The sequence below is a fragment of the Camelina sativa genome, chromosome 12 (genome assembly GCF_030686135.1).
Source record: "Camelina sativa cultivar CO46 ecotype springtype chromosome 12, ASM3068613v1".
Classification (NCBI taxonomy): Eukaryota; Viridiplantae; Streptophyta; class Magnoliopsida; order Brassicales; family Brassicaceae; genus Camelina; species Camelina sativa.
In genome coordinates, this window is record NC_141891.1 from 2,566,700 (window position 1) to 2,587,055 (window position 20,356).

The window sequence follows — 20,356 nt, forward strand, 5'->3', positions numbered from 1 at the left end:
AACAATCCAAAAGGAGTCCGGTCGTTCGTTATTTCATATCCTCACTTTCTTTCGCTCACTGCTTTATCCTCTCAATCTTCTTCTCTTCTCTTCGTCGCCTCTCCCTCCAATGGAGGTTAGCTCCACCTTCGTCTCATCAACCACCACTAGATCGTCTAAATACCTTACCCTAACTTCATACTCTCCGGTGATTCTTCCGGCTTCTAGTCTCCGCTCCATCCGCCGTGATTTTCTCGGTTGTTGTCACAGTCTCCGTCCTTCTTCTCCTCATAATAATCTTCGAACTCGCTCCGGGAAACGAAATTCTCGTCGCTCTTATTATACTCGATCGCCTCGTTTAGTTGTTAGAGCTTCTATCGACTCTGGTTTGATTCTTGTTGTTGTTGCTGTCACTACCTTCTCCGCCATTGCTTTCGCTTACTGCCACAATTCTTTCAGGAAACGCAACTCATCGGATAAGGTAATTTCAAATTCTCTGATTATAGCCAATTCTAGGTTTTAGTTCCATTAGAGTATCAATATATAATCAAGTTGCTGCCTTTTTTATAAAATTCGATAAGAATTCTGATTCTGACTAGCTAAAATTTTCAGGTTACAGCATCTCCTCCAAAGATTCATGGCGGAGAAAGTGGACATTTAGATGGAGATGTTCATAAAGGAAGTCCTGTGGGAATTAATGGAGGGTTCAGTAAGATGGAGGAAAAAAGTGTTATCAAATTGGAAGAAGAGGAGGCTCATCGACTTCAGGGAACTACAGTGATGGAGTTGGAAGAAGAGGAGGCTCATCGAGTTCAGGGAACTACAGTGATGGAGTTGGAAGAAGAGGAGGCTCATCGAGTTCAGGAAAGTACCGTGATGGAGTATGATTCATTTTTGCCCAAACAAACGGATGTGGAAGCTGAGGATTCTCAGTTTGTTGTCGCCAGTGTCAGCACAGTTGCAAAGGAACATACTTTAGTAGATGATGAGTCCCGTTCATCTTCCATAGTTAATGGGTCTGTTGCTTTGGAATCAGCTACCTTGGAAGTAAAAACGCCTGAAAAACAAGTTGAAAGCAGCGAAGAGAAGAAGAGTATGGAGTATGATTTTTCACAAGCAGTGGTGGGAATTCAGTCGATTGCTTCTCCACTTGTGGTAGATGATACACGTGCGCTAGAGTTTGAGTACAATGGTTTGCTCCAGAAGCCTGTTGAGTACAGCGTCTTCACGGAGAGTAAGAGAGAAGAGATTCACACATTTTATGGGCCTAATCATTCATCAGCCAAGTCTTCAAGGTCGACTAGTCTTAAAGCAGTCTCTCCTACTGTTACTTCTGCAACTAATAGTTTATTGCTGGACCACAAGAACAATGGTATAATTGATACTCAATTCCCCGGACATAGTTCTGGTCAGGTTACTGGTACGTTGACAATGTGTATACTTTACTGTGTTGGATTTGGCACAATCTTATGTTTCCTTTATGAGAAGCTAGTTGGTTTCTGTTTCAGGTGATGTTCAAGAAGAAAAACTTGTGGCACACGGTAACGGCGGTTTATCTCACACTAGGAAAGATGTTAATGGAGACTGGAAATTTCCAAATGATGGGAAGCATGAGGGTCACCAGACTGATGAAAGCATGCCTCAGTTCCCTGCTCAAATTTTTAAGCTAGATAATAGTAATGGACGTTCTCCAGAAACTAATGATGCTTACAACCGTTTACTTAGAGATGGAAGGTAATAAGTATTCTCTGGTTTGAATCTTGGCTGTCCTTTTCTTCCTATTCCGCTGCTAATTCTTTCTTGAGATGTTTTAGTCCCAATGAGATGATACTAGATTTTTTAACTTGGAGAGTGTTTTTATTCATATATAATAGGCTAAAGGATTGCATAAACTTGCTCGAAGATTTGGACCAAAGGGATCTACTGGACATGGACAAGGTACTGAGCAATATGGATCAAAGCTTTCGTATTGCTTTTCCATGAAGAGTGGATTTTTTTGTCACTGATATTTTGTTCGCCTATTACCTCACATCAGATTTATCATGCAAGTTTCTTTAAAGCCTGCAAGAAGCAACGAGCTGTCAAGGAAGCATTTCGCTTTACCAAGTTGATTCTAAATCCAACCTTAAGCACATTCAATATGTTAATGTCTGTCTGCGCAAGCTCACAGGACATAGAAGGTGATATGTTTTGTTTCCCAGTATCAAATCCTCGATCTTGTCAATTTTTCATTTCTCCTAAATGTTGAATTGTTACTTATGTAGGAGCTCGACGAGTTTTGCGTCTGGTACAAGAGAACGGTATGACTGCTGATTGCAAACTTTACACAACTTTAATATCAAGTTGTGCGAAAAGTGGAAAAGTTGATGCAATGTTCGAGGTATAGAAACCTTCCTTCCTTTGCCTGAAAGATACATACTTGGCTGGTTCGTTAAATTTCTGTTAAATCTAATGCTTGTCTGACTGTTCCGTATGCTATTCTTGGTCTCCCAGCAGAGGAAACGTTTCTTTTGTCTTACAATTAAGTTTTAAATTGTGACTGCAATTAATCTCCACAGCTCTTATACTCTCTTTCTCTCTCTGGACTTTTTGTTTTTCTTATTCTGTGGAGTTGTATTATCAGGTGTTCCACCAGATGTCAAATTCTGGAGTGGAAGCTAACCTTCACACGTTCGGTGCGCTTATTGATGGCTGTGGTAGAGCTGGACAAATAGCAAAGGCATTTGGTGCTTATGGAATTTTAAGGTCTAAGGTAAGCATGCCACAATTTTGGATTTTCTCCTAAAATGTGTCAAGATTAAAAAAACATATCCTCTTTCTTCATGGCTACAAAATATATTTGCTATTCCTGCTCATATGTTCATATCTGATTTGGAATCTCAAAGTCCATTGTTACATTGATGACATGTTTGATGCAGTAGAATGTTAAGCCAGACCGGGTTGTATTCAATGCCCTCATCTCTGCATGTGGTCAATCAGGAGCTGTTGACCGTGCTTTTGATGTGTTAGCTGAAATGAAGGCTGAGACGCATCCTATAGACCCTGATCATATCACGATCGGTGCATTGATGAAGGCATGCTTTAATGCTGGTCAGGTGTGTAGCTTTCTTTCTGGTTCTTTTTCTGTTTTCCTATCTGATCCTTTTTCTGTTTTTCTCTTTCTAATAGTTTGAGAATAAGTTTATTGCAGGTTGAACGAGCAAAAGAAGTTTACCAGATGATCCATAAATATGAAATCAGGGGTACTCCAGAAGTTTATACCATTGCTGTGAATAGTTGCAGCAAGTCTGGGGACTGGGAATTTGCTTGTAGTATATACAAGGACATGAAAGAAAAAGGCGTGACCCCTGACGAGGTATGTTACATCATGATCAAAGTTGCAGATCTTTATGAGGCATGACGTGTCATTTACTCCATGCATACTAGTTTTAAAAAATTCATTTTTGAGTTAATTCTGAGGCGAGTGTTGTTTACTTACAGATATGTATACAAACATGAAATGTATATGTAATCTTGGTTTCGATCTTCTGCAGGTGTTTTTCAGTGCACTTATCGATGTTGCAGGACATGCAAAAATGTTAGACGAGGCCTTTGGCATTCTTCAGGATGCAAAATCTCAAGGAATACGTCTTGGAACTATATCATATAGCTCACTGATGGGAGCTTGTTGTAACGTAAGTGTTGCTTATTGCAAGAGTTTTTGAAGATTACTTAAGTTTTTAGCTGTCTACATCAAATTATTAAAATGTCCGTGATGGTACCTAGAGGAGAAACACAATTTTGTTCCAGGTTTTCACACTGATTTCTAGAAGTGAACAGGAAGCATCAAAAGATCCTTATTTGATAAAAGTAGTTTTTGAGATGTTGTTTACATTATCTTTGGAATCTCTTGCAATTGTTGAAATGGTGCGATTGCATTAACTTTCTTGAACTAAACTTGTATGAAGAAACTACTGATAATTTGTTTGCTTTTGTTATTCAGGCGAAGGATTGGAAGAAAGCACTGGAGCTCTATGAAAAAATCAAGTCGATCAAACTTAGACCAACAGTTTCAACAATGAATGCCCTTATTACTGCTCTGTGTAAGACCTCGTATAAAGCTATCTTAATCTTCTCCCTTAAACAAAAAATGAAGATAGTATAGAACAAGATGGAAAAGAAAAATGTGATATGATATATATCTGCACTTACAGTATGTGAAGTACCCCGTACAAAATATCATTACTGGTATAACTCCTTATATTATCAACAGGTGAAGGTAATCAACTGCCCAAGGCTATGGAATATCTCAATGAGATAAAGACTTTGGGATTAAAACCAAATACTATCACTTACTCTATGCTCATGCTAGCAAGTGAAAGGTATCTTATTTTAATTTGAACTATTTAGGTTCGTTTGGTCACACTAGTCGTCAGTGTAGATTTGAGAAATCATTATCTTCTGACTTTTCTCTGTGTAGAAAGGATGACTTTGAAGTAAGTTTCAAGCTCCTTTCTCAAGCCAAAGAAGATGGAATATCACCAAACTTCATCATGTGCAGATGCATAACCAGTAAGCTCGTACTTTGTAATTTGTATTCATATCTTTCCTCATTCTTTGTGACCCTCAGAATTACATATTTCTTTAGATGTATATGCGTCCATCATGATGCAGTCAGATTTTAGAGTGTTTGTATTGATGGAACACTTACGCTTCATTTTTTTTTTTTTTTTTTGCTGTTTTGTAAAGGCCTGTGCAAGCGAAGGTTTGAGAAGGATTGCGCTAGTGGTGAACCTGTTGTGTCCTTCAAATCAGGGCGACCTCAAATTGAAAATAAATGGTCAGTGTAGCTTCCTTTTGCAAGTATTAAGTCACTCACTCTTCTTCTTAATGTTGGAAGAGGTTGAGAGAATCTTGTGATGCTTCCGAGTTAGAGCAATCTTGATATAATAATTGTCACTCTCTCTTCTTCAATAAAGACTTACATAAGACATCATTCCAGATTAATATTGATAAATTTCACTTTCTTTCAGGACATCAATGGCCTTAATGGTTTACCGAGAGACAATTTCAGGTGGAACAGTTCCTACTACAGAAGTAGTTTCACAAGTTTTGGGGTGCTTGAAACTTCCACACGATGCTGCTTTGCGGGATAGGCTGATTTCAACTTTAGGCATAAACATTTCACAAAAACAACATAACATATTCCCACTAGTTGATGGATTTGGAGAGTATGATCCTCGTGCATTTTCATTGCTCGAGGTATTTTGGTAGCTTCGTTTAGCTATAGATTCTTATGGGTCTCATTAGGTGTACAAAAGTTTATATGTTTTATAATTTTGCAGGAGGCTACTTCTCTTGGAGTTCTTCCTTCTGTGTCCTTCAATAAAATTCCAATACTTTTTGACACGACAGAGTTGCCGAACAACGTGGCTGAGGTAAATAATTTTTCTTAGTGGAATGACATTTACTTGTTTTTACAAGATTACCATCTGGTTGCCAAGCAATTCATAGCTGCGAAGGTTATGGATTAACTTTATTTACAGTTTTCAATCTGGTTGTTAGATATATAGAATCCTAAAAGTTTCTGACACAGGATCCATTTATACAACTATACCTGACCTTTCCTTTGTCTTCCATCATGATACATTTGCTTTAAAATAACAGTGATTATGAATTCTTAAATCTATATCTCAAATAAATCAATATCTCTCTGTTTTAGCATTTTTTGGGATTGTTGCTCTAACTATGTCATGCATAAATTTTGGCAGGTTTACCTCTTAACCATCTTTAAAGGTCTTAAGCATCGCCTTGCAGCTGGTAAGCTATCCTGTTTTTTAGAATCACTGCTTTTCAAAGTAGGATAAGTTTAGTTGAACGATCTTAAAGACTTCTTGATATAAGTGAACTTTAATCGTCTTTAGTTTACCGTCGTTGTTCTCCTTGAATCGGTATCGGTATTTTGTTTTTTCTTGACTTGGGAGTCCACGATCAAATTATCAACGTTAAGATAGAATACCTACAAAAAACTAAGCTTTGAGATATACTTTCAGAAGAAAAAATTTCAAAGGAGATCTAACTGGTTGATTAAGTTTCTAAATGGAGTTGAGGTCAGTAAAATCTCTTGACGTTTTAGCCCATGTATGTTTTAGGTGCGAAGATACCTCACATTAATTTGATCATTTCAATGGAAGAAAAGGACTTTACGACTCCTGAAGGCGAGAAGACAATTGACCTTACAGGAAGGTGAACTAAGAGTATCATCTTCTTCTTTTTTTAGTATGCAGTGATGATGTTTATTGTTACAATGTATTAAGTCATAGTATTCTAAGATCATCCCTTTTTTTTGACAGGGTGGGACGAGAAATTGGTGCATTGTTGAGAAGGTTAGGGATACCCTATCATAGAAAGGATTCAAGATTAAGAATCAATGGTGTTTCTTTGAAGAACTGGTTTCAACCAAAGGTGGATTCACCTTTCTCTGGTGGGAAACCAGGGCATTTAAGATCATCACAAGTACCACTAGGGAACCAAATCAGTCGTCAGCAACGCAGCATTCGGCTAGGGAATCTGTCACTTGAGTGAGAACTGAGAAGGCGTCTCTCATTTTGATCCTTAACCTCCGAGAGTTTTTTGTTTCCCCCTTTTGAAGGATTAGTTCCACGGAACTTCATACTCAGTACATGTCACATCACAACATTCTTCCCCCCAGCGTCGCAGCAGAAAGTGGACATTCAAGTTTTGTTGCATTACTCTTCTGCGTAAGCTTAGTTCTTGCATGAGGATGTTAGTCACAGTAAGTTAATTGCATGGTAAATCTGTATATCTTAAAAAAAAAAAAAAAAGACTATGTATTTATTCGTTTTCGCATGAATATATATAATAGTAAATGATTCGTGTAAGGTATTCAAGAAACTCTTAATATACAATATCTCTCCAAAAGATTTACAGAAATATAATATTCCCCATAAGAACAATGAAAGAGATTTAGTTTTCCTTTATGACATTTCCTATGTTTTTGCAGCTGAGTTTATTGTGAAATTAAAGAATGGTCATGTGAAAGCCATGACGTGACCACATGATAATTCAGGTCCAATTATTTTGTAGATGATATAAGCATTTGTGTAAAGCAAAACTTATAACTATTCTATTGGTTCATGATTCAAGCACAGTCAGATCAAATTTATAGTTTACAGGAGCACACAGAAGTAGTTTATTTTTCTAACTATATATTTTAGGCGGTTTCATTGGATTCTCAAGTCGTCTAATTTGTATATTTATATCACTATTTTCTTCTCCAACTTTTAATTATATAACTTAATTTATTGACAAAATAGAGCTCCGGAGCTCCCTAGATGTCTATAAAAAAAAAATAATAATAATTAAAAAAAAAGTGAATTGATATATATGGGAGATATCACTACAGAGTTATGTTATATAGCTAAATTTAAGATGAAATTTATCAGTAACAAAGTTGCAAGTGATTTACGGTATACTTACAATAAAGTTTTGAGTTAAATAATATAGTCACAAATTTATCGTAATTTCTGATAAAGTCACTATTGAAACAACTCAAAATTTGAACAAAAAAAAAGAAACAACTCAAACAAGTCGTATACAAACTCGTAATTTAGTCCATCTCGTTTCCATAACAAAAAAAAAAAATTCGTATAATAGTACTCTCAATTAAGTTACTGACGCCATCTGTTTGTATTGTATTATTGAGGAATGAGTTGAAAAGTATGTACTATCAATATAAAACAATTAGTGTACTCCATAATCAACCAATGAATACAATTTGGCTTGCCTTTGGTCTTATATCCAGCTCACTGAATTAATATTATAAGTCATAACGAATAAACACACTTAAAAGTTGAATATTCATAAAATACTCGAATCCTGTTTTGACACGGTAATGAACTTATAGTTGTTCGTTTTAGATAGGCAGCCCCGGGAATTATCATCTTCTTTTGTTGCTTACACAATTTTTTTTCGTAAATAGATTAGGTTAAACAATGAAGCTTAATATTTTTATTAATATGTTGTGAAATAATCATCATGATGCTATTAGCGAAGGCATAGAAATATATCAATTCTTCTTATTCTCCATGATTTAAAAAAATACACATGGTGAGAAAATTGATGAAAAGATACATTCTCAATCTCAAGATTTCTATAAATACAATTCTCCTAAACCGGATCCAACTTTTTCTTATTGTAACCGAGAAGCGATGAGATCAAGAAACACTTCCTCTCTACATGGAATGGTCAAACCTCCCATTGGATGATTGAATCCAAACTCTTCCTCTGCTCGACTAAGGAACTCTCTGAAAGAAGGATGATTCAGAAACGATATTGGAACTACGAATCTCCTCTTCTCCATCTCAATCTGTTCTCCTACGTAAACTGCTACGTGTCCTTTAGGAACATGATCCGATGATGGTGGTGTTCGGTTTTTGTTTGCCAATGAGTTTAGCTTCAATATCTGCTTTGTTGCATTTGAAATCGCAAAACGGGTCAGACCCATCTTTCTTTTTTGCTTTCAATAAAAGTTTTTTTTTCTTCTCTTTTTCTTTGTTGATCACCACAATGTTTTGAGAGACTTTGAGATGAGGAAAGGTGGTGACGATTGCCTCTATTTATAATAATGGAAATCTTTTAAAATACTTTTCAATGATTTAAGAGCATTTAATGGGTTTTTTGTTTCTATTTTGTTTTTCATTTAATTTTCTCGTGTAAGTTGTTTGACTTATATCATCTTCTCACATGGCCTTAACTCATCCATCAAGTTCTCCAACAAAAAGTTATATGTTCTTACTGATATAAAAATAATAAAGCTAAGTTGAAATTTCAAGATATCATTATAAATACTGTTTTTTGAATATTACATTAAGAAAAGTTCTGACTCATTTTTTCTTCAACATAGAAATATGTGCTTTTTCTAGAGATAATAGGGGTAACAAGTGGCCTAAGAACTTAGAAAGAAGATAGATCATATGGCAACTTGGCACATTGGATGATATTACAATGAACATGATGCAAAAATTCAGGATACATGTAGCCCATCTGATATTTCAGATTTGAATATATAATAAATGCTCAATTTGGTTAATCATTGGATTGGTTTCGTCTGATTGATGCGAATCTTCTGATCAGTAGCAAATCATTACGGCCGCAAATATCTTCAATTTGTTGAAAATTTGATCGTTGATTTGTGGAGTCGTATCTATCACCCAAATTTCAGTCCCTAATCACATGGATGCTTCTAGAAAATTATTCTTAATTTTCTAGTTGGAGACTCCACATTTGGTATCTTTGGATAGCATCATTAATTCGGTGTGTCTTCATAGACGTTCGCTTTCATTTTTAGTATATACATATGTGCTTTTATCCAAGAAATTACTAATGTATTGTAGCATGTATGCCTTTTCGAGATGAATATCAAACATGCATAGTTATAGCTAATTATTATTTGTTATCTATTTTGGTAGAAATCTCTTTTACGTATCGCATCTATGTAGAACATGTAAAATTTTAATTCATCATATTTTACACTATAACATTGTTGTTGTCTTGATATGATCTGAATCTTGTCAAATCTTCGGGATGTTCTAAAGGGCTGTTGTGATCTTTTTGTTGGAATGTCATTCTTTAAAACTTCTTTATAATACACGATGCAACTGCCATGATCCTAAATACCATATACACTCAAACTAAAAGTATTTGCAAATCATATACCTCTATATGATATCAACATGATACAGAAGTTAAAGCATCACAATCAGCCGAAAAATAAAATTATGATTAAGATATATATATACCTATCATTTCTCCAGAACATGGCCAGTTCAAAAGCTTTATGGTATTATGCTTAAAAAATTGGTTCGGATCCTTTATCTATAAAATTTTGATGGCTTTTCAAAATTAAAAAAATATATATTTGAATGTTACAGTTGTGAATTTTTTTTTTTTTGTTGCGTCAGAATTATTAAGTAATCTGATATATAGTTCTGTCGAAACTGAAAATGAAATTGTTGTGGTCCAGTACAAAGGTTTCTATTGCATATGCTGCTCTGAGTAGATCCCTCGATCGTATTCCCATAACTATCAATAATCTAAAACTAATAGTATAATCAGGTCTATGTGTTAACTTCTATAATTACTAGATACTATCCCGCGGAAAACCGAAGGCTGAATTTTTTTTGATAAAAATTTGTAATAATTTATTTTGTTATTATGTTATTTATAATGGTTTGTGATTAAAAATTTGTTTCTTACATTATAATTTTTGTATTTTAAAAATATTTATTGAAAACCTGTCAATAAAAAATTTGCATGTAATGAATAAAATTATTTAAACTTTTTAAAATCTTTGCTATAGTTGTGAAGTAAGTAAAAAGATATAACTAACATGTAAAAAAAATCTTATATGTTAGTTTTTTTTAAGTAGAAATTAGTTTTGATTCTAACAGATTTTTTTTATACTTTTCTACAATTTCTTTTATTTGATATTCCCTATTTTCGTTTTTTGAATTATAAATATTTATTTAATTAATTATTTAATTTTAACTAAGTTTTTACAATGGCAATTGAATGTAATTTTTTACACATTTTAAAGTTATTTTTATATTTGTACTTCCCAATTAATATAGTAGGATTTCGCGATGAATAGCGTATGTAATTAATTAGTTAAGACAATTTGAATAAATCTTAAGTCATAACAATTTAATGTAATTAAACTAGCGTACGTATTCAAATAGCCACGTAACGACTATAAAAAAATGTGAATGATCTTTTCATGACAGAGTGATTAGGTCAGGCTTATGTGTAATGTAATTATTGATTCTTCGTACAAATCATCAATCATCGTAATGAATATTTCGGAAAAATTTATAATCTTCAAAAACATGAACGTTTTTTCATCAATGTTTTCTGGAAGTACATAAGAGTATAACCTGACTTGACTGGTTACACATTAATAACGTATTTACATGCTGATTAACAATCTGTTCTCCTTTGTAGAAGAAATGAACAAAGGGAACAACCAAAAAAGGAAAATTTCTATAAAAAGAATTTGGGCTATCGATCCCAAAAAAGAAAGATGTGTCTCTCAAGTTCAAACAATACAACCATGAGAATTCAAAAGACCAACAAAAGTTTCTTCTCTGCAAGGAATCGTTAATCCACCTATTGGATGATTGAAACCAAACTCTTCTTCTGCTCGACTAAGCAAACCTTGAAACGAAGGATGGTTCAAATACGAGATAGGAACCACGAACCTCTTCTTGTTCTCCATCTCTTCTCCGACGTAAACGGCAACATGTCCTTTTGGGACTCGATTTTGCTGTTTTTGGGACTGTTTAGAGTTCATAACACGCGACAATCTAATAGCCATCTCTGAAAGCAAGAGTTATATAGATCTACAGACTACAGAGATACTCTGTTTTTTATGAAACGAGAGAAAGATTGATGCTTTTCTGTGGAGTTTATGTTTATCTTTCAGTTGTTGTTGTTGTTGTTATATATAGAGTTCTTTATAGGTAAGGAACCAAATTTCGTAGTTATAATGTTTTAATGATAATACAGATTTTATTGGATTTAAATATTAAGAGTTTGCAGGGTTTCACATGGTATTCTTTAAAATAAAAATAAAAAAACTAGGGTTTACCTAGAAAAGGTATCAAGCTGATTCTGATTTCTGGATGACTTAAGAATGAATATAATCAGATAGTGGACCCACCGTTGTTGCAGGACTCACATGCACTCTCTGTCACTTATTAAAATCTCTGGCCATTACATGCAAACCAGTTTGGTCCTATTGGTTATGATGAATAGACAACACAAACAAGTGTCCTTATTGATGAAAATAGACATTTTTGACAAGTCTATTGTTGGCTCTTGAAAATGGTGGCTTTTTAGTCTATTTGTGTTGCCCTATAGCCCACTTAAGAGGACCCTTTTGTATCTTAAATTAATTTGACTTTATCAAAATTTGTATTATTAAATCTTTGCTACTAAGCTTGGAGTCATGAAAATGAGAAACATTGAACATGCATGGTTTCTTTGGGTTCTTATAATGTTGAATCAAGTTGAAGAGAGCATTTTTAGGTAGAAGTTCAATATAGGCTCAACTCAACAAATCCACAGAAACTAATTAAAATTGTTATTATTGGCATGTATATATAAATTAGGGGCAATTACAGTTATTCCAAGAAATTGCAGTTATTGAAAAAATGGTCACGTGTTTCATTTCCATTATTATGATCACAATTATATCTTCCTAATAACGGAGAGTAACATGATCAGCCTTGACAATCTAATTATGCAATAATTTAGATATGATTTAATTCATTTATTATGACAAGTTTCACTATATAATAAAATTCAGCAGTACTGTTTCAATCATTTTCAATAAATATTATATATTTATCTGAAGAAATATGTCTTCTTTTGATTTATTAACGGTTAGATCATACTAGTGTTATTCATCACTTACAACCCATTTTAGTTTCTTCAGAATGCATGTGATCCACCATTCCTTAAAATACTTTAAATCCCTTAAAGAAGTCTTATATATTTTTTTCTCTTTTGAGATACTATATTTATAATGTAAGTCAGAGAGCTGGGTATTCAAAATACAAACAAATTAAATAAACTCATAATAGAGATTCCATATTATGTGAAATTTTTATCTTTTTATTACAAAATGTTTTTCTACACGTACGGTACTATTATAGAGATAGTATGACTTCTACCGTGTTATACTTTACCATGTTTTATGCTAGTGTTTTTGCATCATCGCTATGTTAAAGAAAAACATGTAACATTTTCAGATTATGTTAAAGAAACCCATGGCTTATGTTAAAGAAAAACATGTAACATTTTCGTAAAGCTCAATACTATTATTTTCAGATTTCCAAACTTTTACTTTGTATAACTTTTCAAAAGTAAGTATTAGGTCAGAAACAATATCTTTCGTATACATTTTCTTCTATAATTCGAGAAATATTAACAAAATCTCAAACTGATATTTGGGGTATGCGAAGTTTTGTGTATATTTCCATTTAAGGAAGAGCCAAACTTTGGTCTCTCAGTTCAAGATGAATCTTTCAATTTACGAGATATCATAAATTGGTTTTTTTTTTTTGGCAAACAGAGCAATATTTATAGTGAATTTGGATAAAATTGAGTCAGTCATTTTCTAAATTGTTGAACTATCCACATTAATAGTTTAATTATTTACCGCCGTTTTTACTGTAAAATATTTAAATCTTGAGCTTTTAATGGTTTGAATATTAGTTCAACTTCTCAAATCTTATTTCAAAGTACAACTTAAGCTCTGAACAAGTACTGTCATCATATACACACATAAGTAATTCTCCTCTTTCGTTCAAAAAAAAAAAAAAAAAAAAAGTAATTCTCCTCTTAAAAGAGGAAACAAAAACACAGCTTTCACTAAAGCCCTTAAAGCTACTATATATCAACGAATGCGTTCTTCAATGCAGCTGATGAGAAGTAATGAGATGAAGAAACGACTCTTCTCGACAAGGTATCGTCAAGCCACCCATCGAGTGATGATATCCGCACTCTTCCTCAGCGCGATTAAGGAATTCTCTGAACATAGGATGGTTTAAGTATGTTATCGGAACCACAAACCTCTTTTTCTCCATTTGTTCTCCAACGTAAACCGCTACGTGACCTTTCGGAACAAGCCCTGAAGTTGTTGTTGATGATTGTGATCCGTTTTTGTTCCTCATAGATTGTGATTTGAATATTTGCTTTGCATTTGGAAGCATCGACCGCATTAAACCCATCTTCTTCTTTATTTTTGCAACTTATAAAATTGAGGAGTAAATTTTTTTTTTTTCTTGAATCAAATGACTTGATAGACAACGCAGGGGAAGAAGTTTCTATTTATAGTAGTAGTAAACTTAAAAGTATGTAACTTCAAGATAAGGAAAAAGACTTAAATGCTAAAAAAAACAGTAGGATGCGATATTTTGATTACATAAAACCCGCTCCCCAAAAGTTGTGGGCTGTTGGGCCCTCCGTCATCCATCTGGCTCACATGGCTTAGCTCATCTCTATATAAATTATAACTCGTATAGAAAAAATAAAATGCACATAACATACGTTCCTCCTATATGATTGCAATTGCAAATATAAAAAGTTGGGTACGTATGTGTATTTAATTAGAGCCTCGAAATGGTGAATAATGTGTGACCTGGATCAGACTAATAAGTGGGTCCAGTTCTTGAGCCATTTTTAGCGATGGAGATTGTTTGTTATATTTGGAAGTTCAAAGTCTTTAAAGTATATTTTTCCTTCGCTCTCAAACTAGGGGCCGTACTGCTGGGACGAAAGATGAGTATCGAGATGGTTTTCTATATATGTTTTGAAATAATAAATTTCTTACAAGTATTATATTTAATATTTGATATATTTTTCTTTGTTTAAAATTGCAGCTTTTTGATCAACCATTGGATAAGATCTGACTTGTACAACTTTTTTTTTTTGGTTTAAATGTGAAGAAACTTGATCTGACTTGTACAACTTTGCATGTGATTATATGAGGATGATTGTGATTGTGGCTACACTGAAATTTGAAGATGCAACATATTACTGTTCAGTGATCGTTATAGATCGAAAACAAAATCCTCATAGATCTGTTGCTATTTGCTATATATGGCCTACTACCTTTTTTTCTTATCTTATATATGATTGTGGTATGTATATATATGTTCTTCGCATTTAGACCTAAAAGAGTTATTTAGTGTTTGTATCCTTTATATCTTTTCTATGTTAGAGAAGAGTTGCACAGAAGAATTGAAAAAATGTGTCTCAGTTTTATGTTTCCATTATATTTTAGATCTTTAATTAACTTTATATATATACCAAAGTTTATTGGACCAAGTACGTAGTATGTAATATACGGGGAGCTCAATTATTGGAGGTGGGACACTTTAGCTTGCCACTAGATTTTCGTGACTCCTAAGTTCTCTGTCGAGCTCATAGTGGTATATAATATTTGACTCCTAAGTTCTATGTCGAACTCCTTCGTCTTAACGTTTTTTGCAGACGCTTCATGTGCTCCATTTAACATATGTTTTTAGTTTATTAGACCTACAAACTGCGACTTAAAATTCCTAAACTCATATAGTTTACACAAAATAGTTAATAGATTTTATATTTAAGCGGTAAACCCCACGATCATAGCGAGCAGTTCGTCACTAGCTACTCCGAAAGTAAAACGGAGGGTTCTCAAACCTGATGAGGTTTCCTCGTATAGTTAAATGTGTGTGTGTGTGTGTGTTTTTTTTTTTTTTTGAAGTAGTTAAATCTGTTCTTCACATGCAATCTGTTGCATATTTGTTACTCTTTGTCTTATATTCTTGTGAGAAAGGAAGTTCACTTTCTAGTAAGTTATGAGTGTCGGCGGCGAATACAAGATTCTCAGCAGATGCTATTTAAAATGTAAAATTTAGATATGTTTAAGGAAAAGATAATATATATATATATTAATATAAGAATATATCTGTATATATACATCCATTTACATCTTAATTGGTTGATTCTAATTTTAAGGAATTATATTTATGAGGATATTAAAAAAAAAAGGGATTTTCACAAATATTTATGATTTTCATCTTAAATATAGGTGCCTTTTTTGCCCCAAAAATAAAAAATAATAGGTACCTTTTTGTTTGGGTGTGCAGTCTTACATTGTTTGCAAATCAAAAGTTGACAAAAAAACATTGAGAAAATGTGATAGATAATCATTAAAAACATTAAGAGAGAGATAATAATTTCATTAAATTAGAGAAAAAATACATATCATATCATATCATAATGGATATATTTCTGGATACTTACAGATCTATTATTTATTTCAATTACTATTTTTATATATTACAAAATCCTTTAATAATTATAACAATGAAATTACTACTCCTAAAGCAACAAACCTTCATCCCTATAAATTAAAGTAGACGTAGTAATAAAACCTATACACAGGGAGCATCTTCATTCAAGCTATAACAAATTTATTTCATTTGAAAGATAGATATGATTCAGTTCAAGGATATCGCTTTTGAAGTCAAGAGAATAGCCGCTAAAAGAATATCGCGTTTAAGACACATAATCAACGTACGAAAGGGTCACTTTACGGTATACGTTGGGGAAGACGCGGAAGAGACGAAGAGATTTGTGGTTCCAATATCTTACTTAAAACATCCTTTGTTCCAAGCTTTGTTGCATCAAGCCGAAGATGAGTTCGGCACAGATCATAAGAGGAAATCCCTCACGATCCCTTGTCCTCACCATGTCTTTCTTGACGTCACTTCTCGTCTGAATCGTTAGTACCAAAAGTGATAAGTTAGTCTAAGGTTTTAGACTATTAGTATATATTTGGTTGGTTTGATGATCCGTTTCGTAAGGGTTTTATATATTTATGTTACTGTGGTCCGTGGGGGCTTACAACATGTTGGCTTGGAAGAAAAAATTAATGTAAGAAAACTGTACAGTCAAATCAAAACCAAAATGTAATGAAATAAAAAATTGCATAATTGGCTTGGAAGTTTTTCTTTACCAGAGAAAAGCATCAATCTTTACCATTAAGGTCCGGAGATGACTGAGGCATTTTATATTTATCGATAGTTCTAACTATGCTAATGAGATTTCACATTTTAAGGCTATATAGTAAATAGCTCTAAATGTTAGATCTATCGTACGTTCATTTCAATTTGTTTATTAACTTATATAGTTATATGTGAGTTTCTGGACTGTTCTATATGCATGGGATGTCTCTGTCTTTAATAGACGATCAATTTCGTTGTACATTTTATAAATTATAATCAGTGGAAATATTAGATTGTATATAGTTAGATAAACGTACAATAATATTCCTTTTGTTACATATCGTGTGGCGAATAACATGCAATTTTTGAAACTCCTCCAAAGAATAACAAATTCCGAAACCAAAAGAAAAAAAAAATAGAATAACAACTTCAAAGTATTGGCCTATTGGGGTAAAAATATAAATTATGAAAGACTTTTGTTTGTGATGGGAACACACTAATTCAATCGGATGTGTAGAGATTGTGTTGCCATATGTAACTCGATATATCGTGCTATGGTTTTTAGTTTCTTTAAATGTTTTCATTATTACAAAATTGTCTAGATTTTTTTGTTATACAGTTACAAATATATGTTAGAAATAAATCTGACACTATGATTTATGAAGTTCTTTCTTCATTTCTATAAAAATGACATGTATATATAAGCAAAGATATAATTGTATAAATCAATAGCAAAAGTAAATAAATCGACAGAAAAAAATTTAGATTATTTTTTCAGAAATCCTTACAAAAGGAATGGTTAAGAACTCACAAGATCATTTTAGATCAAAATTTGAAAGAGACTCACTTAGTATCTCAGTCTCGAGTTATTATTTCTCCCCTTAAAATACATTTTAAATACACAAAAAAAAAAACATAGATATCTTTGTATAAAGAAACTTAATTAATGAATGTTGTGATAGTCAGTGAGCTCCCTTATCATGAACCACTTAGAATAGAAGCTAGGGCAGTGAAGTAATCTTCAGTGCAAGGAATGGTGAGACCTCCCATTGGATGGTCGAACCCGAACTCTTCCTCCGCAAGGTTCAGCAAACCTTGGAACAATGGGTGGTTTAAATACGATATGGGTATCACAAATCTCTTCCTTTGATAAGTCTCCCCCACATAGACGGCCACATGACCCTTTGGGACATTATTAGTACCCGACGTAGCCAAGAGGCTGGCGATTCTCGCCGATAAGCTTCTTTGAAGCTTTTGCTTTGCTTGAGACAGTCCGACCAATTGGATACCCATCTTTGAGGATCAGTTAATGCACGTAACTAAAAAGGAAGATTTTGAAGAACTTTTGAGGTGATGATTATTTGACCAAGAGTGTTTGAATGTCTTGGGCTTCTATTGAAATATGGTTTAGTTTTGTAAGCAAGTTTCTCTAAGTTTGTTAAAGTATATATAGGGAATTAAAAGAAATTCTGACCGCAAGTTGTTAAAGAATGTAATAGTTTGAGGAACATATCAGGTGGAGCTAATGGATGAAGTTCACATGCTTATGCCTTGTCCTTTTAGAAACCACTTTGTTTTTCTTTCATTTTCGTGAAACATGTTTATAAGACCCTACCATTTCCTAATATGAATTATAAGACCCTACCATTCTCTTATATGAATAGAACCAAAATAAGATAGTGTACGTAGAAACAAGTTAACAACATCAAGTTGTAAGAAGTTAATTTTTACTTTCGATAAAGACTTTATACGTTCCTTCTATATGTTAAAATGTGTTTCGGAAATTGGATATATACAATCCTTTGTTAGATACAAGGCCTGCGTGATTTGACGTATACCATATTAAGCAAACTTTTTCATACGATCGATCATAGCAGTATAGCACTATACTATCAAATAGGCCACATGCAATAGTAGAGAATGACTCATACCGGTAACATTAATTGGACTATCTATCGCTTCTCTATACAAGATTGAATTCAAACCACTAGCAGATTATTAGATTAACTTTATTTGGTTCCACATAAAGACTGTCCTTAAAACATACACATAAGAGATTAAGAATATGAGAGAGCGGGAACCATTTGGCTACTTGTCTAGATCGATCTACCACAAGTTCAAACCATTATTTAGATTTTGAGTATTAAATGTTTCCCATCTAAAACAGAGAGACAAAAAAAAAAAAAAAAAAAAACCATGGTCGCAAAGGTAATATCCAGGTAACAGTGTACGATCCTAATTCGAGGCATTTAATCCGATTTTAAATATTTCAGACTACCTAATTTAAATAATGGTTTGAATTAAAATTTAAAAATTCCTTAATTTGTAAATCTGCATGTCGTACGTATATTTTTATAAATGTACCATTACTGAAATCTATCGCAAATTTCGTAATATGTGATACAACCTTTACGGTGTGATATTTTAATCGATACTTTTCAGCCTTGGAAAAAAATTAAATTATTCGGGCGGGAACAAAAGCATCTGCATTTGTTGCAACCACTGTAGATAATGCTGTGCATATATATATACAGATGAACTGAACATACCCATAAAAAGCAATAACGAAAAAGCTAAATGAACAAAATCCAAATTCTTTCAGACAAATTCAACTAATAGTTCTTTGTTTAGTTGTTTCTCATTATCAGCATAAAGACTATCCCTATATATATATATATATATATATATATATATCTACCACCTCATATGTCATGCTTTCTCTTAAAAGTGGCTAATCGAAATAAAATTACTAATTTCATATATAATTCCATACGAATAAAATAAAAAACGTTATTATATATTGTACGTGTCTAATAGATTTTTCTGTTGGTTTCGATTCAGCCGGAAACATAGATCACCGTTTCGAACTTTGTACATTTTTTCGGTGTCAAGAACTCTATTAATCTTTCTTTAAAACAAAACTTGAAATTTTTTTCTATTTATCTTTTAAACAAAATTATTTTCAGTATATTAAACATATGAATTTAACTTTTAATATATACGAGCAAGTCGGACGCCTACATACACTGCATGTGACTATAGATGCATCTCCAACTTGCTAGTGTGCATGAAAACTTTCAATAATATAGGTCAAATAAAAATTCTCCAAATATTAGGAAATTTACACATAATGGTTTCGATTAAAATAGGAAACTTGAAATGTCCACTTATTTATGTATACGTTATATCCTCGTGACCTCTTGACCCTGTTGACATAATAGAGGTCAAAAAGGCAAAAAAAAAAAAATTGTGCTCCGAAGCTTTATTAATTAGGTGGATTTGAATATGTTAGCTAGTGTTTGGCAGCTACGTTCAACACGAGGGCTTCATCATCAACTCACTGACTCTCTTCGTTTGACTGAAAAAAGCTAAATATTATTGGAAGATCTTGTGACGGTCCATTCGTGGATATCCATGTTTATGCGATTTCATTTTCGTGGCTTTACATCTATCATCTTCCCTTTTTCGGATAATAGCTTCTCATATGAAATAATTAGAGAGCATGTGATGTGACCCACTAAATTATAGAGGGGGCGTTTGATATATGACAACTTCTCGAATATAAATTATGAGATTGATCCTGCTATCAAAAAAAAAAAAAAGATTTATTTTATTTTTGTTGGATTAAAATAATAATTTTGATAATGCTAATACCGAACTTTAACCACCCTTTTATCCGTATAAATACGTACTTTGTAAAAATATACCTTTACATATACAGTATTATGTGAATTCGGATGAACTAAAAATAAATTCGTAAACCGTAAACAAGAAGAAAGCGAACTGAGACGAAATTATGTATAAATTAATGCAATTTCATT

At 33.0% G+C, this 20,356-nt stretch overlaps 6 protein-coding genes across 8 annotated transcripts; 2 read left to right on the forward strand and 4 right to left on the reverse strand.

The window, feature by feature from the left end:
* Window positions 1-9: 9 nt before the first annotated feature.
* Window positions 10-6,710, forward strand: LOC104729735 (pentatricopeptide repeat-containing protein MRL1, chloroplastic). Of its 3 annotated transcripts, XM_010448731.3 has the most exons (19): window positions 39-460; window positions 592-1,399; window positions 1,488-1,713; window positions 1,854-1,917; window positions 2,015-2,159; window positions 2,244-2,359; window positions 2,603-2,731; window positions 2,901-3,074; window positions 3,170-3,334; window positions 3,513-3,653; window positions 3,962-4,061; window positions 4,232-4,340; window positions 4,439-4,530; window positions 4,708-4,798; window positions 4,992-5,220; window positions 5,304-5,396; window positions 5,730-5,778; window positions 6,111-6,204; window positions 6,312-6,710. In XM_010448731.3, the coding sequence occupies exons 1-19, from the start codon at window positions 110-112 to the stop codon at window positions 6,541-6,543; spliced, it is 3,408 nt and encodes a 1,135-aa protein (XP_010447033.2). In that variant the 5' UTR covers window positions 39-109; the 3' UTR covers window positions 6,544-6,710. The 3 variants fall into 3 exon arrangements, 2 of the variants coding, with proteins under 2 accessions (XP_010447033.2, XP_087335272.1); XR_015574964.1 differs by lacking the exons at window positions 5,304-5,396; window positions 5,730-5,778; window positions 6,111-6,204; window positions 6,312-6,710 and having other exon boundaries at window positions 10-460; window positions 2,898-3,074; window positions 4,992-5,151; XM_087479146.1 differs by lacking the exons at window positions 39-460; window positions 592-1,399; window positions 1,488-1,713; ... (1 more) ...; window positions 2,015-2,159; window positions 2,244-2,359 and having other exon boundaries at window positions 2,898-3,074.
* A 1,323-nt stretch (window positions 6,711-8,033) lies between these two features.
* Window positions 8,034-8,734, reverse strand: LOC104729736 (auxin-induced protein 15A-like). Its single transcript, XM_087477927.1, has one exon. It carries the CDS (start codon window positions 8,483-8,485, stop codon window positions 8,171-8,173), a length of 315 nt encoding a protein of 104 aa, XP_087334053.1. The 5' UTR covers window positions 8,486-8,734; the 3' UTR covers window positions 8,034-8,170.
* Window positions 8,735-10,847: 2,113 nt separating this feature from the next.
* Window positions 10,848-11,575, reverse strand: LOC109128142 (auxin-induced protein 15A-like). Its single transcript, XM_019233943.2, has one exon. It carries the CDS (start codon window positions 11,351-11,353, stop codon window positions 11,075-11,077), a length of 279 nt encoding a protein of 92 aa, XP_019089488.1. The 5' UTR covers window positions 11,354-11,575; the 3' UTR covers window positions 10,848-11,074.
* A 1,678-nt stretch (window positions 11,576-13,253) lies between these two features.
* On the reverse strand, window positions 13,254-13,878 carry LOC147930125 (auxin-induced protein X15-like). The gene has a single exon (XM_087479517.1). It carries the CDS (start codon window positions 13,770-13,772, stop codon window positions 13,455-13,457), a length of 318 nt encoding a protein of 105 aa, XP_087335643.1. The 5' UTR covers window positions 13,773-13,878; the 3' UTR covers window positions 13,254-13,454.
* A 2,051-nt stretch (window positions 13,879-15,929) lies between these two features.
* Window positions 15,930-16,523, forward strand: LOC104729737 (auxin-responsive protein SAUR21). Its single transcript, XM_010448733.2, has one exon. The coding sequence runs from the start codon at window positions 16,024-16,026 to the stop codon at window positions 16,315-16,317; it is 294 nt and encodes a 97-aa protein (XP_010447035.1). The 5' UTR covers window positions 15,930-16,023; the 3' UTR covers window positions 16,318-16,523.
* Window positions 16,524-17,283: 760 nt separating this feature from the next.
* Window positions 17,284-17,935, reverse strand: LOC104733141 (auxin-induced protein 15A). Its single transcript, XM_010452747.3, has one exon. It carries the CDS (start codon window positions 17,826-17,828, stop codon window positions 17,514-17,516), a length of 315 nt encoding a protein of 104 aa, XP_010451049.1. The 5' UTR covers window positions 17,829-17,935; the 3' UTR covers window positions 17,284-17,513.
* Window positions 17,936-20,356: the final 2,421 nt, after the last annotated feature.